This window comes from Anser cygnoides, chromosome 23 (genome assembly GCF_040182565.1).
Source record: "Anser cygnoides isolate HZ-2024a breed goose chromosome 23, Taihu_goose_T2T_genome, whole genome shotgun sequence".
Lineage (NCBI taxonomy): Eukaryota > Metazoa > Chordata > Aves > Anseriformes > Anatidae > Anser > Anser cygnoides.
Genome location: NC_089895.1, coordinates 3,322,328 through 3,345,723, shown reverse-complemented (window position 1 = coordinate 3,345,723; position 23,396 = coordinate 3,322,328). Strand labels below are relative to the sequence as shown.

At 46.1% G+C, this 23,396-nt stretch overlaps 1 protein-coding gene across 5 annotated transcripts in view; it reads left to right on the top strand.

Moving 5' to 3' along the window:
• Positions 1-23,396, top strand: part of DISP3 (dispatched RND transporter family member 3) — a 114,260-nt gene that overhangs the window by 6,086 nt on the left and 84,778 nt on the right. For 3 of the 5 annotated variants that reach the window (XR_007164675.2, XM_048067431.2, XM_048067428.2), the window contains exons 2-3: positions 3,487-3,656; positions 8,645-8,752. Coding sequence is in view for 4 of the 5 variants with exons in the window: in XM_048067431.2 (XP_047923388.1) it covers positions 8,714-8,752 (39 nt within the window). In the remaining variant the exon portion in view is untranslated. The remainder of the gene's footprint in view (positions 1-3,486; positions 3,657-8,644; positions 8,753-23,396) is intronic. The other 2 variants (XM_048067429.2, XM_048067430.2) reach the window with 2 other exon arrangements.

Below are 23,396 nucleotides of genomic sequence, written 5' to 3'. Positions count from 1 at the left end.
GCCCCAGATCCACTGCAAATGGAACAATTTGGAATGCAGCCCAAATCCCACCGGAGCAATTGGGATGCAGATGGCAAGGAAAGCTGAAGGTGATTTCCTCCTCTTCTGCCATACTAAATAGTAAAGGTGCAAAGAGAACTTGCTGTACACAAAAGGAGAAAGGGAAGAGAGAGAGACAGAATTCAAACAGTTCCTGGACCAAAGTCCCTGCTGAAAGTGAGCTGCTTTCAAGTTCAGGGGATGTCCTTCCATGGGATTAAAGCCAGTGTGGATGCCATGCACAGGATGTAAGCCTGTGCAGCACCCAGGCTATGACAGAGATCACCAAAGTAGAGATAAGAGGATGTTCTGAAGGAGTTAACCTAGGCAATATCTAGGTACATAAGTTCCAATAGCTTTCCTTTTATTAAGGAAAGCGTTTTTGTTATTCTCATAAACTATACTTGGCAAAGCCTCCTTAATACGGAACCATTTATTTTTCCACGGAGAAAGATGGCTGTGAGTGTAGGGTCATTATGGAGAGAGTTGCAGCGTGCTTGTTTGCATTGATTGAATGAGAGTGTTTCATGCTGTTCACTTATTCAGTGAATTTCTTTAAGGGTGAGTAATCCCCAGTCCCGGGGGGGTGTTCCCTCCAGGCAGACGCTGCAGGATTCAGGCTGGCTTCCAGGGCCCCAGCCCCAGCACACGCTGGGCAGGGGAGGTTGGTCAGAGCTGCAGGGATGCTCGTCAAACTCTGCTAGTGCCATAGCTTACAAGAGTCAGTGCCTCCCAGAGAAGTCATGGTACTGGGGGGGCTCTATGCCAGTGGTTTCTGTGAGTGGGGTGCTTCTGGTCAGCCTCAGCATGTAAAACTGAGGCCCCAGACAGAGCAGGCAGGAAGAGCAGCGGCTCTGTCAGCACAGCTAGCCAGTGACTCGCCTAATAATCATAAGCATGTCACAGCGCCCTTTGCTGTGGCACTTTGGCTCTACCATGTGTGAATAGTGCCCCTAATAGCATGTTATGTGTGTCAGGTGTCAAAGAAAATGTACAGCAAGTTCTTGGGGATTCAGCTCTCTGCTCGTTCCCCAGACAGCAGCAGCAATGGCTGTGCTTTTTCCTGCTGTGCTTTCTCCTACTCTGCTGGGCACCCCCACCGAACTGAAAGGCTCTCACCCGGGTTATCCGTGAGGCTGCATGGAAGTAGCAGCAAAAGACAAACAAGAGAGTTTTGCCTTTCTCCCGAGGCTGAGAAACAAGGTTCTGTGTGTGCTTTTCTCTATTTCATTTTTTTACTCTTTCTTTTAATGAGACGCACAAAGAAAGGAGGAAAAGCAAATTTAATTATAAAGCTGTGTCTTCCTCCCTTCTCTGCCTTTCCGGCCTGGGAAGTGCAATCATCTCCCCTTTGATGCAAGAATGAATTCAGCAGCATGCATTGTTAAATTATTATTTATTTAAAAAGAAAGGAAATTACTTGCAGTTCAGTGCCAGTTTCTAGCCCAGTGAGGAGAACAGCAAAGGAAGAAAATAAAGCAGCAGCACTTTTGGGGGCAGCAGCACGTACATGTATACGCACACAGCTCATAGAGGAGTCAGGGCAACTGCACTGAAGGGGTGCCTGTTACGTGGACATGTATCCCCTCTGGCTAGCACACAGACGCTATGCAAGCAGAGAAAGCAGTGTCTTGTTTAACCCTCTCGAATCCCCATTACGTGCTCAGTTGTACCGTTATGGCACCTAGTCCCTTGAAAGTAATCCACTGTATTGAATGGTAGGGCTCCAATTTGCAGCTGAGGAGAGAGAGGCAGAGAATAGCACAGCAATATATTCAGAGCCAGGCTGTGGATCAGGGAAGGAGGCAGGCTCCTCCAGTAGCCACAGCCCATCACAGCAGCAGGCTGTGCATGCCTCCCGTATTTAAAAATAAGCTGAGCACTGGGCATGCTCTCAGGGACAGGAGCAATCTCTTTCGTATATTTTTGTACCTTGTGTAGCACAGAGGAATCTTGGCTCACTGGCTGGTGCTCCTGCTGCTCCTGCAGTGTGAATAGCCGTAATTCACCAAACCAGGACCATTCTCGTTTGTCAGAACAGCCCATTTCAGTGCAAGCATGGGTCTGAGGGAAGGGTAAGTGTCACTGCTGTGTTCCTCTTGACCCATCATTTCATTTTTCTGGTTATGAGCCAGACATCTCCCTGTCCTTGCCATGCGCTGTTATGAGGGAGGATGAGGCCATACAGGCTTCACTGCCTCTGTCTTATTCTGTTTCTCTGAGCTGTGAGCAGCCTGGGACTTTGTGTAAGGCCTTAATGAGGCCCAAGCAAAGGTTGACTTAAAAAATAAAAAAAAATCCTTTATGATCTGTGCTACAGATGGAGCAACAAATGGATAATAAAAGGGCTTGGGACTGGAGGCAAATCCTCCCCTTAGATTAAGGGGAATTAAGTCCTTTGGGGGATGTGTAATGTATGAGGCTTCATTATTCTTCTTGGGGGAAGCAGCTTATGATCCCTTGGTCAGAGAGATAAAAGGATCATAAACTCAAATGGCTCCACATAGTCCGTGTGACTCAGACGGCACCGGAGAATCTGCTGGAGGTAAGCTAGACACAGCTCAGCCTGTCTTGTGCTGTAAAAGCAGGTCCTGTGACACTGGAAATCATAGCCCCCATACTTTAATGTCTCCTCAGGGCGTGTGGGTACCTGCTGTCTGTGGGGATGGTTGAACTGGGGAGAGGGTCTGCCAGAGGCAAGCGAAGGACCCCAGAGGAGCCAAGTTCAGCCTTGGGGCCCCCCACACAAGAAGGGCATGGACCTGTTGGAGTGAGTCCAGAGGAGGGTCGTGAAGATGATCAGAGGCTGGAGCAACTCTGCTGTCAAGGCAGGCTGAGGGAGTTGGGGTTGTTCAGCCTGGGGCAGAGAAGGCTCCAGGCTTATAGCAGCCTTCCAGTACCTAAAGGGGGCCTACAAAAAAGCTGGAGAGGGACTTTTTACAAGGGCATGTAGCGATAGGACAAGGGGTAATAGCTTTTATCTGAAAGAGGGTAGATTTAGATTAGTTGCAAGGAAGAAATTCATCACTATGAGGGCAGTGAGGCCCTGGCACAGGCTGCCCAGAGAAGCTGTGGATGCCCCATCCCTGGAAGTGTCCAAGCCCAGGTTGGATGGGGCTTTGGGCAGCCTGGGCTGGTGGGAGGTGTCCCTGCCCATGGCCCCTGCCAAGTCCCCAATGCTTCCTTCACAGTCCCAGGTACTTCCTCTTCTCCAGTCCAAGTGTCCTGCCCTCAGCCTCCTGGGCAGTCTCTGCCACTGCTCCAGTTCGTGCCCACCTTTGCTTTCCTCCCATGACCTTTCCTCTCCCTGACCCACGCCCCCATCTCTCTTATCTCTCAGACCCCTGTCTGAGCCTAATCCTCATTGTGATGCCCAAATGCATTTGTTGCCCCTACTCCCAGCTCCTGAATCCTTTTGATCATTTGATTTATTATTTTTTTTGGCAGATTTTCAGCTGATTTATAGCATTCTGAGAGGTCCCAACACATCCTCTATCTTTCCTCAGCTTTGGGAACACTTGCTTAACCTGTAATCAGCATGACTCAAAACAACATCAGTGTCTGTCCCTGGAGCAAAAAGAAATAATGCGCTTTGTTCTGCTGCTTCCTATTCAAAGGTAAATTGCTTTGCTTTTCTCCAAGAGCAGATGCTCACTTCTTTTCTTTACCTCTCTCCCTAACGTCTAACCAATTTGGGAGAAATCACACTCCCTGGTTTCCTTATGGAGTTTGGGGATGGAGAGAAGCTTTTTTACTGGAGAACTTGACATATTTCCTATTGGTGAGTTGTAGATCAAAGAAAGACAATGTACGCTCTTGCACTGATCATGGCACCACTCAGGGGACCGTGCATCTCTGTGCGTCTCTGAGTTTGCTTTCTGCATTCCTACCATGCTGGTAGATTCCACACAAGAGTTACATCTCTGTGTGTGCCCCTGTCCTTTGTATGTGCTGGGCCGTTGTACACTCATTTTTCTGGACTTGGGGGTATATGCGGGCCTTGTGTAAGTATCCTGTATGTTACTGTGACTTCATACACGCAGATGTCCTTGTGGGTCTCGGGTCACACGCGTGACTGCACTTCAGGGCAGCAGATTGGCTCCTGCTGAGGAGTCAGCTTTAGGTTACAGTACAAACCCCACCGCCATATAGTGAAATGCTGCAGCTTGCTTTCTATTTCTTCAAGTACAGGGCATCATCCTTCTCCTCTGCGGTGGAGTTGGGGGCTAATTCCTTCTGCCAGTAGCATCTCCCCAACAATAAAATGCCTTTGCCGTCAAAACCATCCAGTTGTCATACCTGGAAATGATTAATAACTACCATGAAGCTCTGTAACTAGCAAATGGGAAAGCAATCTCTGATTGCTGCTTGTATGGCTGGCACCAGAGCACCCTGCCCAGCTGTGTGAAACGTTGTCATTTGTGGCTCTAAAGCAGGTCCACCTGAGTCACTACAAACACCAAAAATATTTTTTGTGTCTGTAATTGTGTTTTTCTTCTGTAGCTTTGAAGTTCTGAGAAAAGCCAGGTGGATTTTCCACTCTTGGCTCACTCTCTGTCTCCTTTTTCCTTTGTTTCTCTTTCTGCCTCTGCAAAGATGTCACCATGATGAAGCTCTTGATAGATTCCTGGGTGACTCCCACCCGGTGGTGATGGATTGCTGCTCTGTGCTGCACGCTCCAGCTGTCTCTGCGGTTCAGTCTGCTGGATTGACAGGGCCCATAAATCACTCTGGAAGGCAAAGTGCCTGAGAGCTCTGTCCCCGTCTGTGATGTGCTGATGGGACACAGCCTCACATACCCCACATGCGTGTGGGCCGTGGCAGAATGGAGTGGCTCTGGATCTCAGAGCTGGCTGCTAGGTGCTCGTGTGCCCCTCTTTGGGTTCGAGGAGGCTGGGTGAGAAGGGCTGGGAACATGTTGTCTCTCCTATTGCTGCTTGCTTTCTCTGCAATGCACAGTGTTTCACAGAATTGGAAATGAAGGAACTATGACATGGAGGAACATGCAGGGGAGAACTGGGACAGTGGATGGTAAGGGGCAGGGGGCATGTGCCAGGCGGGCAGCTGCAGAGCCTCCTCACCAGCAGGACCAGAAGATATGGAGAAAAAGCATACGAAGGGAAGTGTCTGCTATCTTTTGGTTGGTCCCCATTTCCTTTATGGGGGTGGAATAGGAGGAGCTGAAGGGCACAGTGAATAAAGAACCTTGGGAGAAGAAAAAGGGAATCGCAGCACGGCAAGCAAGTAAAACCGCATGGTAGACTATCCTGGGATGCAAGAGACACTTGTTCTTTGCAGGCATCCAGGAATTTGCCAAAGTTGTCCATGAGAGCCCGTGCAGCAGTAGTGCTCCATCCCCTTGCTGCACGTGCCTCCTGTCCACCATGGGTATAGCACAGGCAGCATTGATCATTCCTGCAAAGCACCCAAACCTCTTCTTTGCAAATCCTACAATTACGTCAAGGAAAATCCCCAGCTTATTCACCCCTGGGTCTCACCAAGACAACGACTGCCTCACAAATCTTTGTAACCACCGTACTAGCTGTAGCTTTGTGAATCTCTAGTGGTCCCAAAAACTGGGGGCTACCATTTTCCACAGGGTGGCAGCAACATGCTTCCATTTTGCTTGCCGAGCGATCCCACTTGGGTGCTTCTCTGTCAAGGTTCTGGCTAAGATTAAACCTGAAAAGAGAGATGTTTCTAGGAAGGAGAGGGGGAAATTTGCATTTGCTCCTTGCAGACAGCAAACATCCACAGATGAAGCATCCTGACAATGTTCAGAGACAGCAGGCAGAGCTGGATGCAGGATGTGCCTGCTTCTTTCCAATGCAGCATGAACCTGCCTTCCAGATTAACCCCACTGCTTCGTTCCCCCTGTCTCAGGAATTCCTCAGGGTGGAAGAGAGAGAGATTTTCTTTCCCAGAGGTTGAAACTGTGAAGTGACAGATGAAATTTTTATTATGATGATTTTTATTTTTGTGTCTGGGTTTGCTATGATGTTGAAAATTCTCAACAAAAATACCTCATGAATATTCAATTACGGTGCCAGCAACACTTTGCAGTCATGGATTATTTATACATGAAATAACCAAAGCTTCATAAATAATAAAATAGCAGCAATCTCTGCTGTGTTTTATGTTCCCCATAGCCAGCACGGGGGCGGGGAGGATGTGTCTTTGTAGCACATTTACATGCTGTATCAGCCCCTTGCAGGCTGGGAGTAGCAGGGAGGACAGAGACAGCAGAACAAAGTGTGAAGGTAAAGGCACTAGAGGTGTGGATGTGCACAGCACAATATGTCCACGAGGAAATGTTTCATTTGCTGTGCTGGTGGGTGCATCTGGCGACAGAGCACAGCATGAGGCTGTGTGGGAGAGGGACTGCAGCAAGGGGAGAGAACTTACAGCCAGGATGTGTTGTTTGGGGGCAAGAGCACTGGGCGCTTGGCTGCCGTTGGCTTGGTGTAGCATGACAACAGTTATCTATGTGCCCATAAACATAAGGGATGTCCCATAAAGGACTGCAGTAATATCAGGGCATCTTGTTGTTTAAGAAAGGAAGCCCTCGCTTCTCAGATTTTACTCTAACAGATCTGTGCTTGGTGGCTTCAGATCATCCAAAAAGCCCCATGCTGGCAGAGCTAACGGTCCCCTCCTGGGAGAGGCTCAGGTTCGCCTAAGTGGGCATGGGTAAAAGAACAGAGCCCCTCTAGCCAGAGCAGCACCCTCTTAAAGTCCTTTCTCGCCTTTAAGCGTGCTTTAATGCCCAGCACAAATCTCTCTCACTCCCATTTTCCAGCTGAAAGACTGGCACATGCTATACAACTTGTTATACAAGTGACCCAGGGGAAAGAAGCGTGATTCTGGGGAATGTCGAACGGAGCTCTTCTCCAGCCTAAACCCACTGTTCAATCAATAATAAAACAGGTTAAGACTTATTAGTTGCTTTCCTTAACACTAGACAGCAATGTGAGCGCCTGATCTTTACAGACTCCACTGCTTTCAGGAGAAAGGCTCGTCTGCCCGGGTGCCTTTGCTGGGTATTCAGCAATGAATTAATCCTATGGAGATGAACAGAGGGAACAAAGCCCTCCATTGCCCATAGTTTTCCCTCCTTTCCTGAAGGTTTATGCTGATGTTCCTCTCTTTACCACTCCCGCTGGGAAGCACTAAATGCCAAATCACTAAAAATGTCGTTGGTTGCTCTGAGGGATGATTCATCACTCCAGTTTGGTGGCAGCATATTTATCCCCCCATGAGCCCACCAGGCAAGAGAAAAGAGATAAATTGCTGTCATCTCTTTTTATGGAACATATAATCAGGTGGTAACATGGAGAGTCGCCTCAGCTCAAAGTCATCCAGGATGAATTATTCATTCGTTTAAAATGTGTTAAAACGAAAGGGAAATCTTCTTCCTGATGCAGTATCTCTTCCTGGCATTGCTGCTGTTGGGCGTTGCTTGAGGAGTCCTGTTCCGATGCGTATCATGAAACATGGCTGGTTCTGCACTGCTCCCAGGGAAGAAGACAAATGTCCCTGCTCATGGCTCAGGAACAGAGTCACAGAATCACAGAATCGCACAATGGGCGGCTCAAATATTTTTCAGCATCCTCCTGAGAGCTTGTCATGGGGCCTGGAGCACACCTAGGCCTTTGGGGCTGGATCTTTGCACATGGGAGAATTAAACTCCTGTCCGGGTCCTGACTGGAGGCTTCTCACTTTTATCCCCCTAGGAAGATTTGTCCCACGAAACTTGTCCCAGTCACAAAGAAAACCTTCTCATCGTAAGCTCAAGGAGGCCGTGGTTCTCACAGTAAAAAGGCTGAGGTAACAACTTCTGAAAATTTTTCAGAAGTAGCCATCTAACTATGACTGTACCTCTGTCCTGTAGCAGCAAGGAGTCTGTATTTTTAGAGATTGCCTTCCTGACACTTGCTAGTCTGTGTATGAGGACAAGTGATTGTTTAAATGGGATACCTTGAATTATAATGCCCTTGGTTTGCATTCCTCAGATGGAACTGCCTATATTTTTTATTCCTAAACAATATTATATAAAAAAAAAAGGTTTATCGAAGAAGGAAAAGTTTATGTAATAGTTCTAGAAGAACATCTAGCAGCTTGGAAGCATGTCTGAGGTCGCTGAGTCACTGGAACACAATGAGACATCCTGCATGGAACAGGCCTTCTACTGAGCTTTACTCTTTCACCTGAGACTAATTTTAGCATTACGTTGAAAAGTGTGTGTTTTTTACTCACTGGAAAATGGCCTTTAATGAAAACTTTCCCGAAAAGTGTTGTTAATTGACAAATATGGACTTTTCATGATTCTGTAGTATGACTATTCTCCGTCTGACTATTTGAAATAATTATCAGCTTTTTATATTTAACAAGACAGACATTTTTTCAGGTTAAAACTTGCTTTTTTTTGTCTTTGTATTGAAAAATATTGATCATGATTCTGTGAAAAGTTTTGAAAGAACTGAATATCAGCTCTTCCATTTCCCTTTTCAGCTAAAAATGAAGAAGAAAAATGCTCTTGATACAGAGAAAAATTTGCTGTACCCACTTTCTTCATGTAATCAATTTGATGCTGTTCCTTTTCCAGAGGAATCATATTGGGAAGCAGAAGTTGCTGAGAAGGAGAAAGATTCGGTACCCAACTCACCAGAAAAGGATGTGCAAGAGAATCTCTGGATATTACAGTGGGTTTCAGGTAGGAGGTGCTACACATAGCACACGTTTCTGGGACTGCATGGTAATTTTTGTGCTGTGCCATGGGGAAAATATCGGTTGATTCCTTCCTGCATCCTAATTTGTCTGTGCAAAAACATTAGAAAGTCCTTGTAACACCTAGTTCTACCACTGCTTTCCTGCCCTTCAAATCTGACCTCTTGAGGCGCCTCTTACCATGTTAATTAAAGCTCACACGAACACCAGGACAGAAGAGACTGTCAGAGTTCAGAACTGTGAGTGTGTGTGCATGCAATAACAAGACTGGCAGGATGTCTGAAGGGTGCTTGGCACAGTCAGCTGGAACATTTAGGTGTGAGCAGTAAACTATTTAAACTGGGATCCGTCAAGAAAACTTGGAAACATCTCCCGTCTTTCTTGATGCAGTCTTTGGTCATTGTCAGAAAGCCATAACTGCTTGATTTATTGTTGGTTTGTTTTATGTCACCTGTCAGAACAGTTGCAAATTGTGTTTTTTAGTACAGAGAGAACGTGTATTTAAATAATGAGTACTTTTTGTTGCATGATCTCAGTGTGCATGAGGTAAATAAACCCTCCACAAGGAGGGAATGATATGTTCTATCCCTGTTTTGTGAGCGGAGAAATTAAGACATGAAAAACTATACGAGGTGCGTGTGAGAAATCTACATACAGTGTCCTGACATCAGAACTACTGAAGTCATCCTTCCTTCTACACATGCTGGAAATTAAGGAACCATTTATTGATGAAAACTCTTTGTTTTAATGATCACTTCCTCCCTATACCTTTTTTTTTCTTGGGGGGGGGAGAGGGAAGGATGCAGTGGACGGGGGGGTAATTCTTTTTCATTTGATTTTTACTCATTTATGCTCACTTTAAATCCAATAAAAACAACCACAAAAAATTAAATTACTTTCTGCTGAGATTAAGGCCACGTGTCTTATCTCTTCTCTGTCCTAGAGATCTAGGGCAGTTCCCCTCTGCCATACAGGTAAATCAATTTACAAGGCATTTGTAAGACAATGCTGAATGAAGCATGAGCTTGTTATGTCCATGGAGAAATTAGTACTTGAACACTACTGAAAGAAGTAAGGAAATAAAAATGAACAAAAAGAAATGAGAAAGGTTATAAACACATTAAGCTGGGCTTCCCTGCTTCAGTGTTTGGAGCTGTCTCAGCTATAAATTGTATTGATTATGAAACTTACTGGAGCTACCTGCTGCTATCAATTACTTTCCGCTTACTGCTTTCTTTACCTGCTGGGCAGCCAGCAGCCTGACAGAACCGAAGCCCCAAGCCGTCGTAAACCTGGAGCTCATGAGAACCGTAAAACAGAAGAAACAGTTTTCCACTATTGCCCAGGAAAGGGAAACAACCTGCATTTGGTGGGCTGTTTGTGGTGTCAGGAATTGGGATGGGAGAAGCCCATGAGCCTATGGGATATGAGAAGTCCTTCAAAATACTGTGGACTTCCGTGACAGCCAGTTCTCAGCATTTAGTCCCGTGGAGGAGCTGCCAGTCCTGTACAGTGCAAAGTGCCTGGGGCTGGATACTGCCTTCAGACCAAGGTGTAGTGAGGTGATGAAATAACTATGTGATAGGAATGAGGTGGAAAATTCCTAAGACAGCGTAATTTTCCTGCTTTTCCATACACTGCTGCAGTGACTCCGGTAACTCAGGGGAAATATGATCTAATACTATACATTTTAAGGAGCCATTGTGGTAAAAAAAGGGGGAAAACAACAGAGCCACAAGACCATGAATGCCAGGCACCTTTCTACTGTTCTGGAGTCTCTTTGTAACTCCCTTTTATCCTCTGCGATGATTCTTCTGCAACCTGCAACTCTTGACCCTTCAGAATCTCTGATGATGTAGGAAAGGGTTGTTATTTGCACTGATTCTTTATAGAGGTCTATAAAAAAATTATAAACAATAAAGCAAAGTCTAGATCCTCTTTTCAGAATTCAGACCTCCAGAATTAGAGCAGCCCACAGGATTTTGTTGGCCAGAATCCAATAAAATGAATGGAAATGAACATCCAAGTTGTTGAAAAGGCTTTGAAAATCTCAGCCTGTCCTTTAAAGTCCATTTCCTTTCTCACTGCTGTGACTTCAGGTCAGCTTGGGCCCTTGACTTCACTAACTGCTTTAAAACTACCTCGAATTTCTCAGCTCTTTTATCCTGTGGGATTTTTCTTTCTCTGCTTTTCTTTCTTTTTCTTTTTCTGACCCTTCATAAATCTTTCTTTTTTTTCCCATTCTTACACAAAAACAGCCAGGCAGAGATGCAGGGCAGGGGCAACGTGGGGGTGTGCCCCATTCAGAAATACGCCCCTGGTGTGCCCTGCAACCAGATCACCTCGGGCTGTTGTCGGTTCTTGTGCACTAAGCAAAACGAGGCTGAATGACAGCTGCTGAAAGAACCCTGAAATCTGTAGGACAGTGTTGGGAACCTGTCAGCTCTGTCTGCATGAGGCCCTGAAGTGTAATGCCATTTGCTTTGGTCCTAATGTTGCACAGTGATGGTTTATCAGCTGAAGACCCAGTGAACTTGCTGAAACGTTGCCCATTTCAATGGTGTTTACTGTGAACGTTGCGTTATTTCATCTTCTTTTTAAAACCCTGGAGATCTTAGAGGAACAAGATGCCACAGATGGTTTGTTTTGTTCAGAAGTCAATTCCTGTCTTTCACAGGGGCAGTGAAAAGCTTGGACGTTGGACCCCGGTGCCACCTACGGTCAGAAGCCTCAAAGCCCTTATTGATGAAAGTGTCCTGTTTGATAAACCAATCTGGTAGGATGTAAAGTGACTTAGATTTTGAAATCAAGAGACTTCAGGAAGTTCTAAAACATGCTGGCTATCAGCAGCCCTCTTATCCACAAGTATCTAGTGCTTTTGGGTGCCCAGCCACTGATACCTTAAAGCTGCAGGAAGATCTGAGTACTTTTCAGAAATTAATCCCTTGAAGGCATTATGTCCGTAGGATCCTGAGTTGTTAGTCCTGTTTGAAAACTCAGGCTTTGTGCTGAGTGTACAAGTGCTAGTGAGATTTTGGGGGATGCTGGTGGTTAGCACAAACTGAGCTGGAAAATGTGACATTAACCTTTGTGCCTTGACTGAAGCAGTGCCTCAGCAGGGTACATCTGCAGCACACGGCTAGCAGGGCTGTGCAACTGCATTCTTGAGCTGGAAGATAGAGAATTCAGGATATTTTTACTTTTAGGGCATTGTTTTTAATTTCCTGGGTCATGACCGTGTTTCATTATGGTGCAAAGGCACCTGCAGCCCATCTGAAGTCTTCCCCTATACTGTTAGGCAGATATGACAGCCTTTACTTATTTTCTGGTCTTCTGTACAATGAACAGAGCTCTTGTGTTACTTCCTACCCAAGAGATGGCTGCATTTTGTTTACATGAACAAAAGGAGTCTTTTTAATGTAAAAAGCTGAACATGACTATATATTGCAAAGATATTTAGCATGCCAAAAAAAAAAGGGCAATCTTGTTCTAGGGTGGCAAGAATTTATGTTTCACTTGTTAGAGTACAGTATGAACTCGTTATTTTGATAGTGTACATTTAAGTTATCTTTCTATTTAAAATTGTAACAAATTCATCCCCAGACTGGGACATCTCTCAGTTACTGCTCAGCTTTACATCTTCACACCTTGAAAAGTCTTTGTGACAAAGGAGATTGAACTCAGATCTGCATGGTCCAAAATTAATCACTCTTTGTACTTGAGCTAGAGGAATTTGCTGAGGTCCTTAATGAGCAAGACACAGGAAAGGGCTGCGAAACAGGTTAGCATCTCCGAGTCTATGCACCAGAGAGCAATGAAATCCTCATGTGGAAGAATACACTGGCACATGCACTTGTCTTCTGCCAGTTCATTTGCCTATGCTGTATATCTCTCAACTGCCACATTAAAATTGTAATGCCTGTAACAGGTCCTGAAATTACAGTCATGAGCCACATTCCTTTGACCTTCTCTGTATTCTGTTCAGATTCGCTGCTTCTGCCAATTTAGCCAGGCAGCCAGAGAGTAAATAAATGCTTCCCACCTGGCAGGTGCAGAAAGGTTAGATTTGCATAAAGTGGCCAGTGTAAATTTCTCCTGTTTGTTGTCACCTCTTCTCTCCAACTGGGAATTCCAAGGCAGAGATAAATGTCAGCTGGAAATAGCACTTCAGTGTCAGCACTTAATCTCTTCCTGCTATTTCCCCGTAGCCACATTGTGCTGCTCTTTACCACATGGATCAGCCAATCACCTCCTACATGAGCGTCTCATTACTGCGCTCTTCTGTTAATGCTTTGCTTACAGTCTTGACTTTCCTCGTATGTTTTCTGTTTGTAAATTGAGTTCTCCTCAACTGATAAGTCACTGTGCTGAAATGGTTGTGTAACACAGCCTGCTACTAATTTTATTCCCCAAATAGTTCAGCGTGTCTATGCTGTCTCTTCCTGAGCCTACGCGGATTAAGAATCACATAGATCCTCTCAATATGTTTGTCATACAGCAGACTGTACATACGACGTACAGATCACTGTGAGCTCCCAGGCTAAGAATGCAGTTCGGCAGAGCTCTCAGCTGTTCCTGGGGTCACTGATTGCTGCCCTCTTGCTGATGTTACTGAGGATCCAAGAGAATCCAAGAGTTCTGCATCTTGGGCACTAAAATTTCAGCAGTGCTATTCTGTAAGTGCTTTTCTCTTGCTCAGGTACTGTTGGCTAATGGGGATGCCACTGCCAAAAAGAAAAAGAATCAGATCCTCATGAGTGGGTCCAGTGTTTCAGGTCTTTGAAACTCATTTAAGCGCCTGCTGCTTGTATACCCTCTACGTGTTACGCTATAATGGTCGAAAAGTCTTTACGCCACAAGAGCAGGGACTCCCCAACTCCTGCTTCCCCACTTACTCTGCTTTTAACTCTCTCTAGCTGTTAGTAACACTTAGGAGGGGAGGACTCTATAATCACACTTTTCTCTAGTATCACTTCTCTCTTTTTGTTTGTTTTAGGTTTCCCTTGATGTTCTAACTGCTCCTAGTGATATGATCCAGCTCTCATTATCTTTCTTTTTCATCTTCTTATTTTTCTTGTTCACACACACACACAGAAATGCTCCTCTAACCATTAGTCTACAATAAAGTTCACAACTGTGAGTTGTAGCTCGTGCTCAACCCTTGTCTTTGTCTGTGATTTGAACGGTGACCTCTGTTGCTTCAGTTTGTGCCAAACAGAGACATATAAGTGTTCTTTGATTTAGCCTGATTCAGAGACAGCAGGTCTACTCGCTGGATCCAGTGAGATTTAACCAAAACAAGGTCCATCTTGCTTCTGCTCTGCCCATGTGCTACAGTGATCCTGTCTTACCAACAGCCACCTGCCTCCCACATTTTCCTGCAGACTCCGTCTGTTCTCAGTAGAGTCCCCAATTCCTTAAGAGCTGTTTCCTTACTGATCTAAATCAGACTCACCTGTACCCTTGGAATAAATTGTGCAATTGTTTTGGCATTTCTTCAAGAGCAATTTGGACCCTTTGTTTTGCACCGTGGTGGAGGATGGTATTCTGCTCTGTCTCTCCTTCTATAATGTGTTCAAAATGTGATGTTTCAGACATCCTCTCCAGTGCTGCTCTTGCTGCCTTCAGTAAGAGGGAGGAGATGAACGAAATAGATCAGTAATTTGTTTCTAAATCACCTCCCAAACAAAGCCAATGCTGAAGGTCACCTGTAATGAAGCTGCCAAACAGGTAAAGCCTCACAAGCAAAGAGAAAAAGAGGAAAAGGAAAATGAGTCTGAAGATAAATTCATGGTAATCTGGAAGCAAATTCATGGAGATGCAGGTGCTTGAATTGGAGTCAGGGATGCTAACAGGAAGGTCACAAGAGAGAAAGTGCTCATGTGGTGGTTCTCTGTTGTGGTAAGAAGGGCTGCACGGTCCTTTAGGGGTGCTTAGCCCTAACAGTATGAAAACTATGAGCAGAGTCCCCTGTTCCAAGCTCTTTGGGGGAAGGAAATTATGAGATTAGACCATTGTGACCCTGCCTGCTAGCCTATAAAGTGACTGGGCATAGATTCAAGTCCTCTGAGAACTGCAGGAGGATTTGTGTGAAAGCATGCAGCCTTAGTTTGGAGATCTCTAATCGCTTCCCAACAGCAGAGTATGGAGAAAAGAAGCTCTGTTAGCAGGAGTGAGGGAAGGAAGGACAAGCAGGGCTCACCCCAACGTACAGCCTTGAGAGCTACAGAAATGTTCAAGTGGTTGGGGTGGTCTGTCTTTACAGTGACCCTCTGCGGTGCATCATAATAATAGTTTGCTAGTATCCAAGAGAGAAGATGTGATATTTAGTGGGAAAATATTTCCTGGTGGTGTCCCTGGAACCCCCTTCCTCCCTCCCTCTTTCTGGAGAATGCAGTTCCCCAGCCCAATGAGAGCATTCTTTTATCTAGGCACTTGGCTCCCAGGACTCAGGGTGATATTTATACTGGCAGTGGTGGGAAGAGGAACAGAAATAGCGTACTCGGTGGTTTTTACAGTGCCTGTCATATTTATTGTAGTTCTCTGGAAAAAGACTTTGGGAAAGACAAGCAGGAAGTAAATCTCTTTCTTCTCTGGGGAAGCTGTTTGGATTGTGAGAGATTTCCATGGCTAAGTTCAGAAGGAACTTTTCAAACTGCTAGGCAAGGGAATTATAGAGCATAAACCGTGGCTTTCAGGGGGTATGCTCAACAATCTCTCTCTATATGTATATCTCATGCGTGCAGTGCCTTTGGGGAGGGCTTTGGGCCACTGATGATGAAAAGGCATCAGTCCTCTGTTACAGTAGCATTTGACAATTGCTTATCTGTGGGGTAAGAAGCTGCATGAGAAACCTGGTATGTTGAGCTAGACTTCTAAGTGTGTTTCAGAGCTACTGGAATGAAGCCTGAAAGCAAAAGTCTTGAGGGTGTTTTGTCATGGCCTTTTGCTGGGGGAAGATCTCAAATGCCTGTGCTTTGGATGTCGCAAAGGCAGCATCCTTGGAGAGCTTATTATCACATCTCCTTGAACAGCTGGCCGCTCCCAGAGGGTCACACGTAAAACAATGCAATGAAGAGCTGTCTCAGGCTAGAGCTCTTCTACATCGCACCCCCTGCCTCTTTGTACAGCTTGGACATGCGGCCTTTGGCTAATGAAGCTGTCCGAAGCTCTGAAAGCCCAGGCCTGCCCCTAGTGCTCATTACCTGGCTTGTACAGCAGAGCCTCCACCAGCAGCAGCCTCAGGTAAATACCTGGTACGTCGTAAGAGCTGAGAGGATCGATGTGATCGGAAAGTAAACTTCTGGATGCAAAGCCATCTTATGGGGAAAACAGGGCAGCTAATTAGGCATGACAAAAGTTTTTGACAGATACATGAGCACATTTGTCTTTGAGCACATGCCAACATATATGCAGTATACACAGCTGACACAGGATATCAGGAACTTGTACACGTAGAGAAGTATTCTTGGTGATAATACCGCCCGTATCTGTGTAAGTGGTACACGTGATGGAAGCTTGGAAATGTTAAAGAAAGGGTTAATAACTCCTGTTCTGTGCTTCCATTTTCTGCAGTTACAAGATATGCTATAGCCAAAAATGTTGGTTTGTTTTCTGGAATTTTCCATCAACACCCCTCTGTCCTACTGCTTGGTTTTATCTTTCATCTTTATTTAGGTGTCCCACCTATTACAATGCCTTTGTCGATATCCAAAAAAGCCTAACAATGCAGTGGACAAAAAACCAAACCTCCAAGATCCAACTTCTGCACGTTCAGATAAGCAGATCTCCCCAAAACATGCTTTTCAATGGCAACACCTGGTGATGTCCTGTGGCATAGCAGTGAAAATGGATCTTTTCCAATATTAAAAAAAAAAACAAAATCTGATTTTTTCCTGCAGAGTTTTTGTACTAGAAAATCGTGCCTTTGGTTGCAGGCTCATCTGTTAGACAATGCATCTTGACGTCACACATCCTGAGCCAAGCTGTGGTCCAGCGTTTCCTGCTAGAACACATAATTGGCTGGGGAGCAAAGAGCAATTGTGGGATACAAAACCAACTCTCCACGGGACTCTTTACAAAGATTTTTCACAGTGGGAGCTGGCCGCATTCCCCTGAGCTGCACAGATGCTTGAAAAAGGGGGCTCGAATTTCCATGGCAACAGGCTGCATTCTGCTGACTCCGGCAGTCTGTCACTCTCCGGATATGTCTGTCACCCCCCGGCGCTCCGAGTTTCAAGGCCAACAATGTGTGATGGGCAGAGATTGAAGCGGGATTGCGCTGGGGTCAGACATCCTGGCCCAGGGAACGCACTGCAAACGCGTTTGGGGAGAGGCACTGCAAAGTTAAGGCGACACCGCTCAGTTCTCCAGTCGGGCTCAGACGCTGGTTACAATGGGATCTTGCTAGCTGAGCCATTGCCTGGTTACTGGGAAGTTCAAAGGCACCGTGTCACAAGATAATTGTGCCCTTTCCTAGTTCCTCTCATCTGAAGTCTTTTATCTAAGCCGGATGACTCAGTCTCGCAGTGCCCCTGTGAGGCAGTCGCAGGGGAAACGGAGGCAGCCCAAACAAATAACCGATACGGAAAACGCTGGTGCCAGAGCTAGGAGCAGGATCAAGTTCTCATTTCCTCTGTGCCCCCACCTCATTGCAAGGAGCTGTCACCTCTCAAGGAGGTTGTAAAGTGGGAGGGATATTCCTGGTTCGAGAATCACTTCAACGAGGAATAAACATTTAACATGCACATCCTCAAAATAGCAGGTAAAAACATTGTAGTGCGATAGAGGACAGTAGCCATGGGCAAATCTGAGGAAGGGGAATTGTGTGCTAGGAACTGAGGGTGACACGGGCTGAGGAGTTTTCTGTTTCTGGGTAGGACTGAAGGAGGAGGACGGCGAGGTGCAGTAACGGTGCTGGAAGGCTGAGCGCAAACAGAGAGATGGGAAAGGCTCCGTCTCTCTCGAGTTCGTTGTGAGTTCAGTGCGAGCTCAAGGGCTGGCACAAATCTGGTTTCCCATGACCCATGCATTTCCCTAGAGCTGCAGCAAAAATGCGGGTTACGGCTTACAAGAGAGGGTCTGCTGAGAGGGTTGTGCATCACAGGAAGCCAAAACACTGACACTGGGGAAGAGGGCAGAGAGGCTCAGAAAGGAGGTTGCTGCGATGATCTTTGAGATATCTGCCAAGCTGCCTGGGGAGGTCTTCTTTTGACTTGAAAGTGAGGATCCTGGTTTTCGGCTGTCACGTGCAGCTGTTCCAGCATGGAGCTGGGCTGAGGAACTGAGGGAGAGGTGTGGGGTGGTGCCCACGGAGCTGGGGTAAGGGGAGAAACCGAGGGAGAGGTGTGGGGTGGTGCCCTGTTCTATCATGTGGGTACATACAGGTGTGGTTGTGCTGCAAAATGGCGGGGCTGGCATGTAGACCTCTAACCTCAACTTGCCACGCTAAGGGAAAAAAGCCGTGTCTTGGCCTGCTCAGGGCACCACTCACACTGTGAAAAAGATATCCAATGAAGACATCGCTTCTGTGTGCAAATGGGGGTGGAGAGAGCTGCAACCCCTTTGAGAACCAGGTTATCCTTAGGAAACTGGCCTGCAGGGGAGGCTGAGCAGCTGTAGGTTAGCAGGCAGCATTTGCCTCTCTGCAGAGAGAGTGTGTTTGTATCTCTAGAGCTCTCAGGAATGTTTATGGCTGAGGAAGGGTGTAAATCTCATCGGATTCAAGTCCTTGGTGGATAATTATTCCCTCCTTCTTCCTCCTCCACTCCCCACGCCCTTCTGTCCTGGGTATGAGACACTGTTCACAGACTATAAATGGATGCAAAGCTATGTGCTTCATGTTGGAGAGACACTTTATAACCAGGTGAGGCGCAAGGTGGGAGGCAGCTCGACAGTTGCTTCTCCTTCCCACACGTAGTCAGTCCGTGAGCCTCGTATCGCACTCAGCTGTGGGAAGCTCATTTCTTCCATTTTCCCCTGAAATGACTTTTAGCCTATAAAACCTGGAGCAGGGCAGCTGCGTGCTCAGAATCCTAAGGCGCTGGCCCTAAAAGGAGAAGGTGACGGCGTGCAGTGAGGGAGGCCATGCCATGGTAATTCCACATCAGGACTCTGGTTTGGCTTTTGCAGCTTATGAGGCTGTCAAAGCCTCTCACTTAATTACAGCCACAGCAATCAATCTTTCTCCCTGTTCATTATGCTTCCAGCCAGGGTTAGCAGTATTTTTGTTCTTGAGGCCTCGGGAGAATTTTCAGTTCATACGGAATCAGAGCCAACCATAGTGACTGGTACAGACTGTGTTTATACAACCGCATTCCTGCCCCATGGCTGGAGGCAAAGCGTGGGGCAGTAAAGCTCGGGACATTTGGCACTGTGAGATCTGGTTCTGTTTTGTGCAGTGAAGCTCCATTGAATAGTTCCTCCGCCTGGAGAGGCATAGAGGGCTTTGTATTAACTGGACACAACCAGCTGAGCTGCTAGAGCATTTGCACTGTGGCAGTTAGTTGTTCCAAGGCATTACGACTGGGCTGAGTGTAACATACCAAGTCATTATGGCATTATCTCTTCATTACACACAAAGTGCTGTTGGAGCTCGGGGAGGAGCACGGGGACAAAGATGGAGAGGAGGGAAGCGGTTCATTAGCTGCCCAGAGGAATCAAGCTGAACATCTCTTTTTCTCAGGCAGAGGCTCTGTCATCACCCACAAAGAACAAGTCTATTAGAAATGAGGGCTTGGCTCAAGGACAGCATGTGTCTGTATATACATGTGCTAATACACAAGGAGACCACGTCACCTACATGCATTCCTACTCCTAAACCAGCTGACACACGTACAGCGCAAATGTTGGGTACTCCCGTAACGCAAGAACAAACATCTTCCCTTCCATCACTGCCCATGTAAGTTTAGAAACACAGGTACCAAAATACACCCCTGCAACTACAAACACGTTCATCTGCTTTCCAGGGACTGCTTGCAGCCATGTCCAACACGATTACATCTAACAATCTCGCAGGTGCTAGCTCTCCTATCAGAAAGCATGCACAGCAACTGCAGCAAGCCTTCTCCCTCTGGGCAGGGAGGTTCTCTTCCCTGTTTTCATTCCTCTGTGCTCACACCGTGCAGTTCCAGTGCACTTTGTCCCTTCAGCTGTGAAATCCATTCCTACGCAGAGACATTCACCAGCACAAATATATTCTTGTTTTTCACTTCCTTCCAATTTTCCTTTATGCTGGTTTCAGCGAGTTCTGCTGGCACGCACCGGGACTCCCACAGGTTTCCCCACCGTCGTGCCCTATCAGAGCTAGCCAGAGCTCTTGCAGCAGACACAAAACTGACTGGCAAAGTAAGTTGGCACCATGGCTGGGTGAGCTTTCTGGTGTAAGGCCCCCTTTCATGGGTAAGCTCAATGCTAGGAAACATTGCTGCCTCCTGTTATTCTGCATGAAGCAAGGGAAACAAACTCTCAGAGGTCTCTTAGCTCACCTACCAGCTGCTGGACTTTGTTTGCAGTGACTTTGCAGCACTCCTTATCCCTGCTGCTCTCCCTCTTCAGACATGGATCAGGGGTCCATTAACTTGTTTACTCCATGCTGGCCCCAGCCTCACAGACTTCTTGCTGGACAATATATCAACAAAAAGCATTTGGCAAGATTTATGGGGCTGTTGCTGCCAAGTGTGGACTGTGGAAAGTAAAAAATGTCCTTTCTGAGGCAATAAAATATAAAATGGGACCCAATTTCTCTCCAGGGTAGGAATCATTATGTTTGACAATGCTGTAAAACACATGGTGCTACAGCACAGGGGTGAGAGCCAGAGTAAACGCTGCCTTCAGAAACCTCATTCATTGCAAAGCTGGGATGTGTGATTCATTGCAGAAGAAGACAGGAAGAGTCTAGGGTGGAGACAGTCTCCCTTTGGCCTTTCTCTTCTCTGCAAAGACTGGAAATCCCTCTACAGGCTTTGCACTGATTTCCTGAAACTGATTTTAAATTCAGCCAGTTAAATTGGAGCAAGTGCTCTGGGTATACACAGCAAGACCGGCTCGCTCCTTGCTTAAATCAGTTTAGCTTAATTGGCTAACAAAATGATTAAACAAATGGAGTTCTGTGAATTTTCGCTAGTTAAATTGCACCAAGTTGAAATTAGGCCTGATAGACCTGAACCCTTCTCTGTGTACCCAAACCAAAGACATCGTCTAGGGGAGAAAATAAGTAACAGCTCTCAGCTGCTCCACTGCCCCCCGTGTGTCTGCCTGTTTATCCCTCATTTCATCTGTGCCCATTATTGTGCTGGGCTGTGTACACTGGGTGTCTCTGGCAACGTTACTGTGGTGAAATGCTAGCTACAACCTTCTGATTGCAGTTATACTATGCTAGGGAAGGCCTGTATTTCTAAAGTCTGTCTGAGGCAAGGGAAAGAGGAGGTGCTATGTCAGGCAAGAATAGAAAATGAAGTAGAGATGAGAGAGATGTAGCTGTAGGGCTCAGTTGTTCCCCTGGGTGTGCATGGGAAAGAGATGTTCCTGCCAGAAATATAGCACAAACTGCATTGTCTCATCCCCTATGCACTGTGCTCTGCAGAGCATGTGTGCTCAGCAAAGTTATGTCAGCCTGGTGGGAGAAGCATCTTCTCTGGGTCTTTCTTATATCATGTCAACATTCCCGGTTCTTAATAAAATCAGACTGCTTCGGGGCTGAAAGCTCTTGATGTTCAGTTTTAGGAGGGTAGTAATGAAAACAGAGCCCTTTGAGAGGAACAGTGAGTGTACTGGGCAACTTTGAGATTTCTGTCCTTTTCTCCAGGCTGACTTCTCCTACAGATACCCTCCTGCTTGCTTTGTGAACACGTACCTCTGGGCTCTGCAGTAGCGGTGGTGCCCCAGGTGGTGTTTGGCTGAGCCTGATGCTGCACGGCCCCTGGCAGATCGGGCAGTTGATGTTATACAGGAGACTGGAGAAAACGTAAGGGGAACCAGTTGGTCATTCTGTGTATCTCAGGAAATGCAACATAGCAAAAAGCAGTGAGATCACCCTAAGCCAAGACAGCAGAGGTTTTGGCTTAAAAAGAGCAGAAGACCGAGTACTCCAGTAAGTGGCTACTTTCACTGCATTTGAGGATGCAGATGTTTACCTGGCTGGGGCGCTGTAATCACTGACAGCTCCCAATAGCACAACAATAACATTTCGAACAAATGCTCTCCTTGGTTAATGGCTTCAGTTACTGCTACCAACTGGACAAGATTCCTTTGATTGTCAGCAGTGCACATTATTGTTAGATTTTTCTTTCTGCAGTGGGTTCCTTCTTTGATGAATAAGTTTCTTTTCTGAGATATTCTTAGATTCTGCTTATCTCTAGTCAAACACTTTCTATCTAATTAGGACATCATTTAAGCTAGTATTGAATGTTTCGCATAGCCTTTAGTATGTGAGGCATTATATTCTAATAGAGCTCTAGAATATGGACTACATGGTCTTAATTTTCACAGGGTCCCAAGCTAAGGCAGGCCTACTTGGAAGAGCCACGCACTCCCTTTCTATCTCACATGATGAACTGTTTGGGAATTCTGGTCCACGTGAAGAACTGCCATCCCTGCTACCGCCTCCCCTTGCTTCTCCCTAGCTCCTTCCATAACCTGGGTTTTTACATCACAGACACTTTGGTAAACATGCAGAAAGACCAGTGCCCACTGCCTCTACAGCAGTAGAGCATTTTCACACAGCAACTGGTGCAGAATAGGTAAGTGGATTGTATAAGCACCCTTAATGTCAGGCAGAAGCTATGGTGTGATTACGAGGTGTCAAAGAGAAAGCAAAGTTCCCTTAAAAACGATGGAAAAACAGGAGAAAAAAATACATTGAGGGCAGCAGTTTCTCATTTGGACAAAATTGTTTTTAGTGAAGAACCCTCTTATTTCCCCTGCTTCTCTTTATCACCTCCCAACACCATATCTCCCTCTTCTATCAGAAACCTGCTCCGGGGTTTATTCTTACTGTGCAAGCTTGTCATGTCTGTGTTTAATGAAGTTTAATTATCTTCTGAGATTCAATGAATAATTATAAATCTCTTCAAGATGCAATCACAAGCACTTCATGGTTCATTAACAGTGGAAAATCAATTGTAATGCACGTAATCCCTCTCTCCTGACCAGCCTTCTGCTTGTCCCCCCGTGCACTTTGTTGTTCCTCCTGCAGTGCAACACGGGGGCATACATTAGTCTATTTTCCTATGAAACAAGGTAAGGTTTAGCTGGGATAGGGGCAAAGAAAGTGGAGAATGCCCAAAGTGGGAAGTGTGAACTCTAACTGCCTGGTTCCTGGGTGCTTTGGAGGTGTCGTGAGCTCCCGACTGGCATTTCCCCTGGTTTGGAGACTCTTCCCTCCAAGTGCAGTGGCCTCCGGCTGGGGAATGCCTTCAGCTGTGTACATATTTTCTTCCTCTTGATCTGATCTTCAGTTTGAACTCAAGTTACAAATTTCTCTGTTGAAAAACTCCTGAGATCTGGGAACCTTTGGGCTATTTGAAAAATAAGGACTAAGAGTTTACTGAAATGCTTGAGGCTTCAGCCCCGGCACGGGAAGCTATTCAGTGCTATCTTTAACTTTCTAAACTGAAGGCAACGTGTGAATC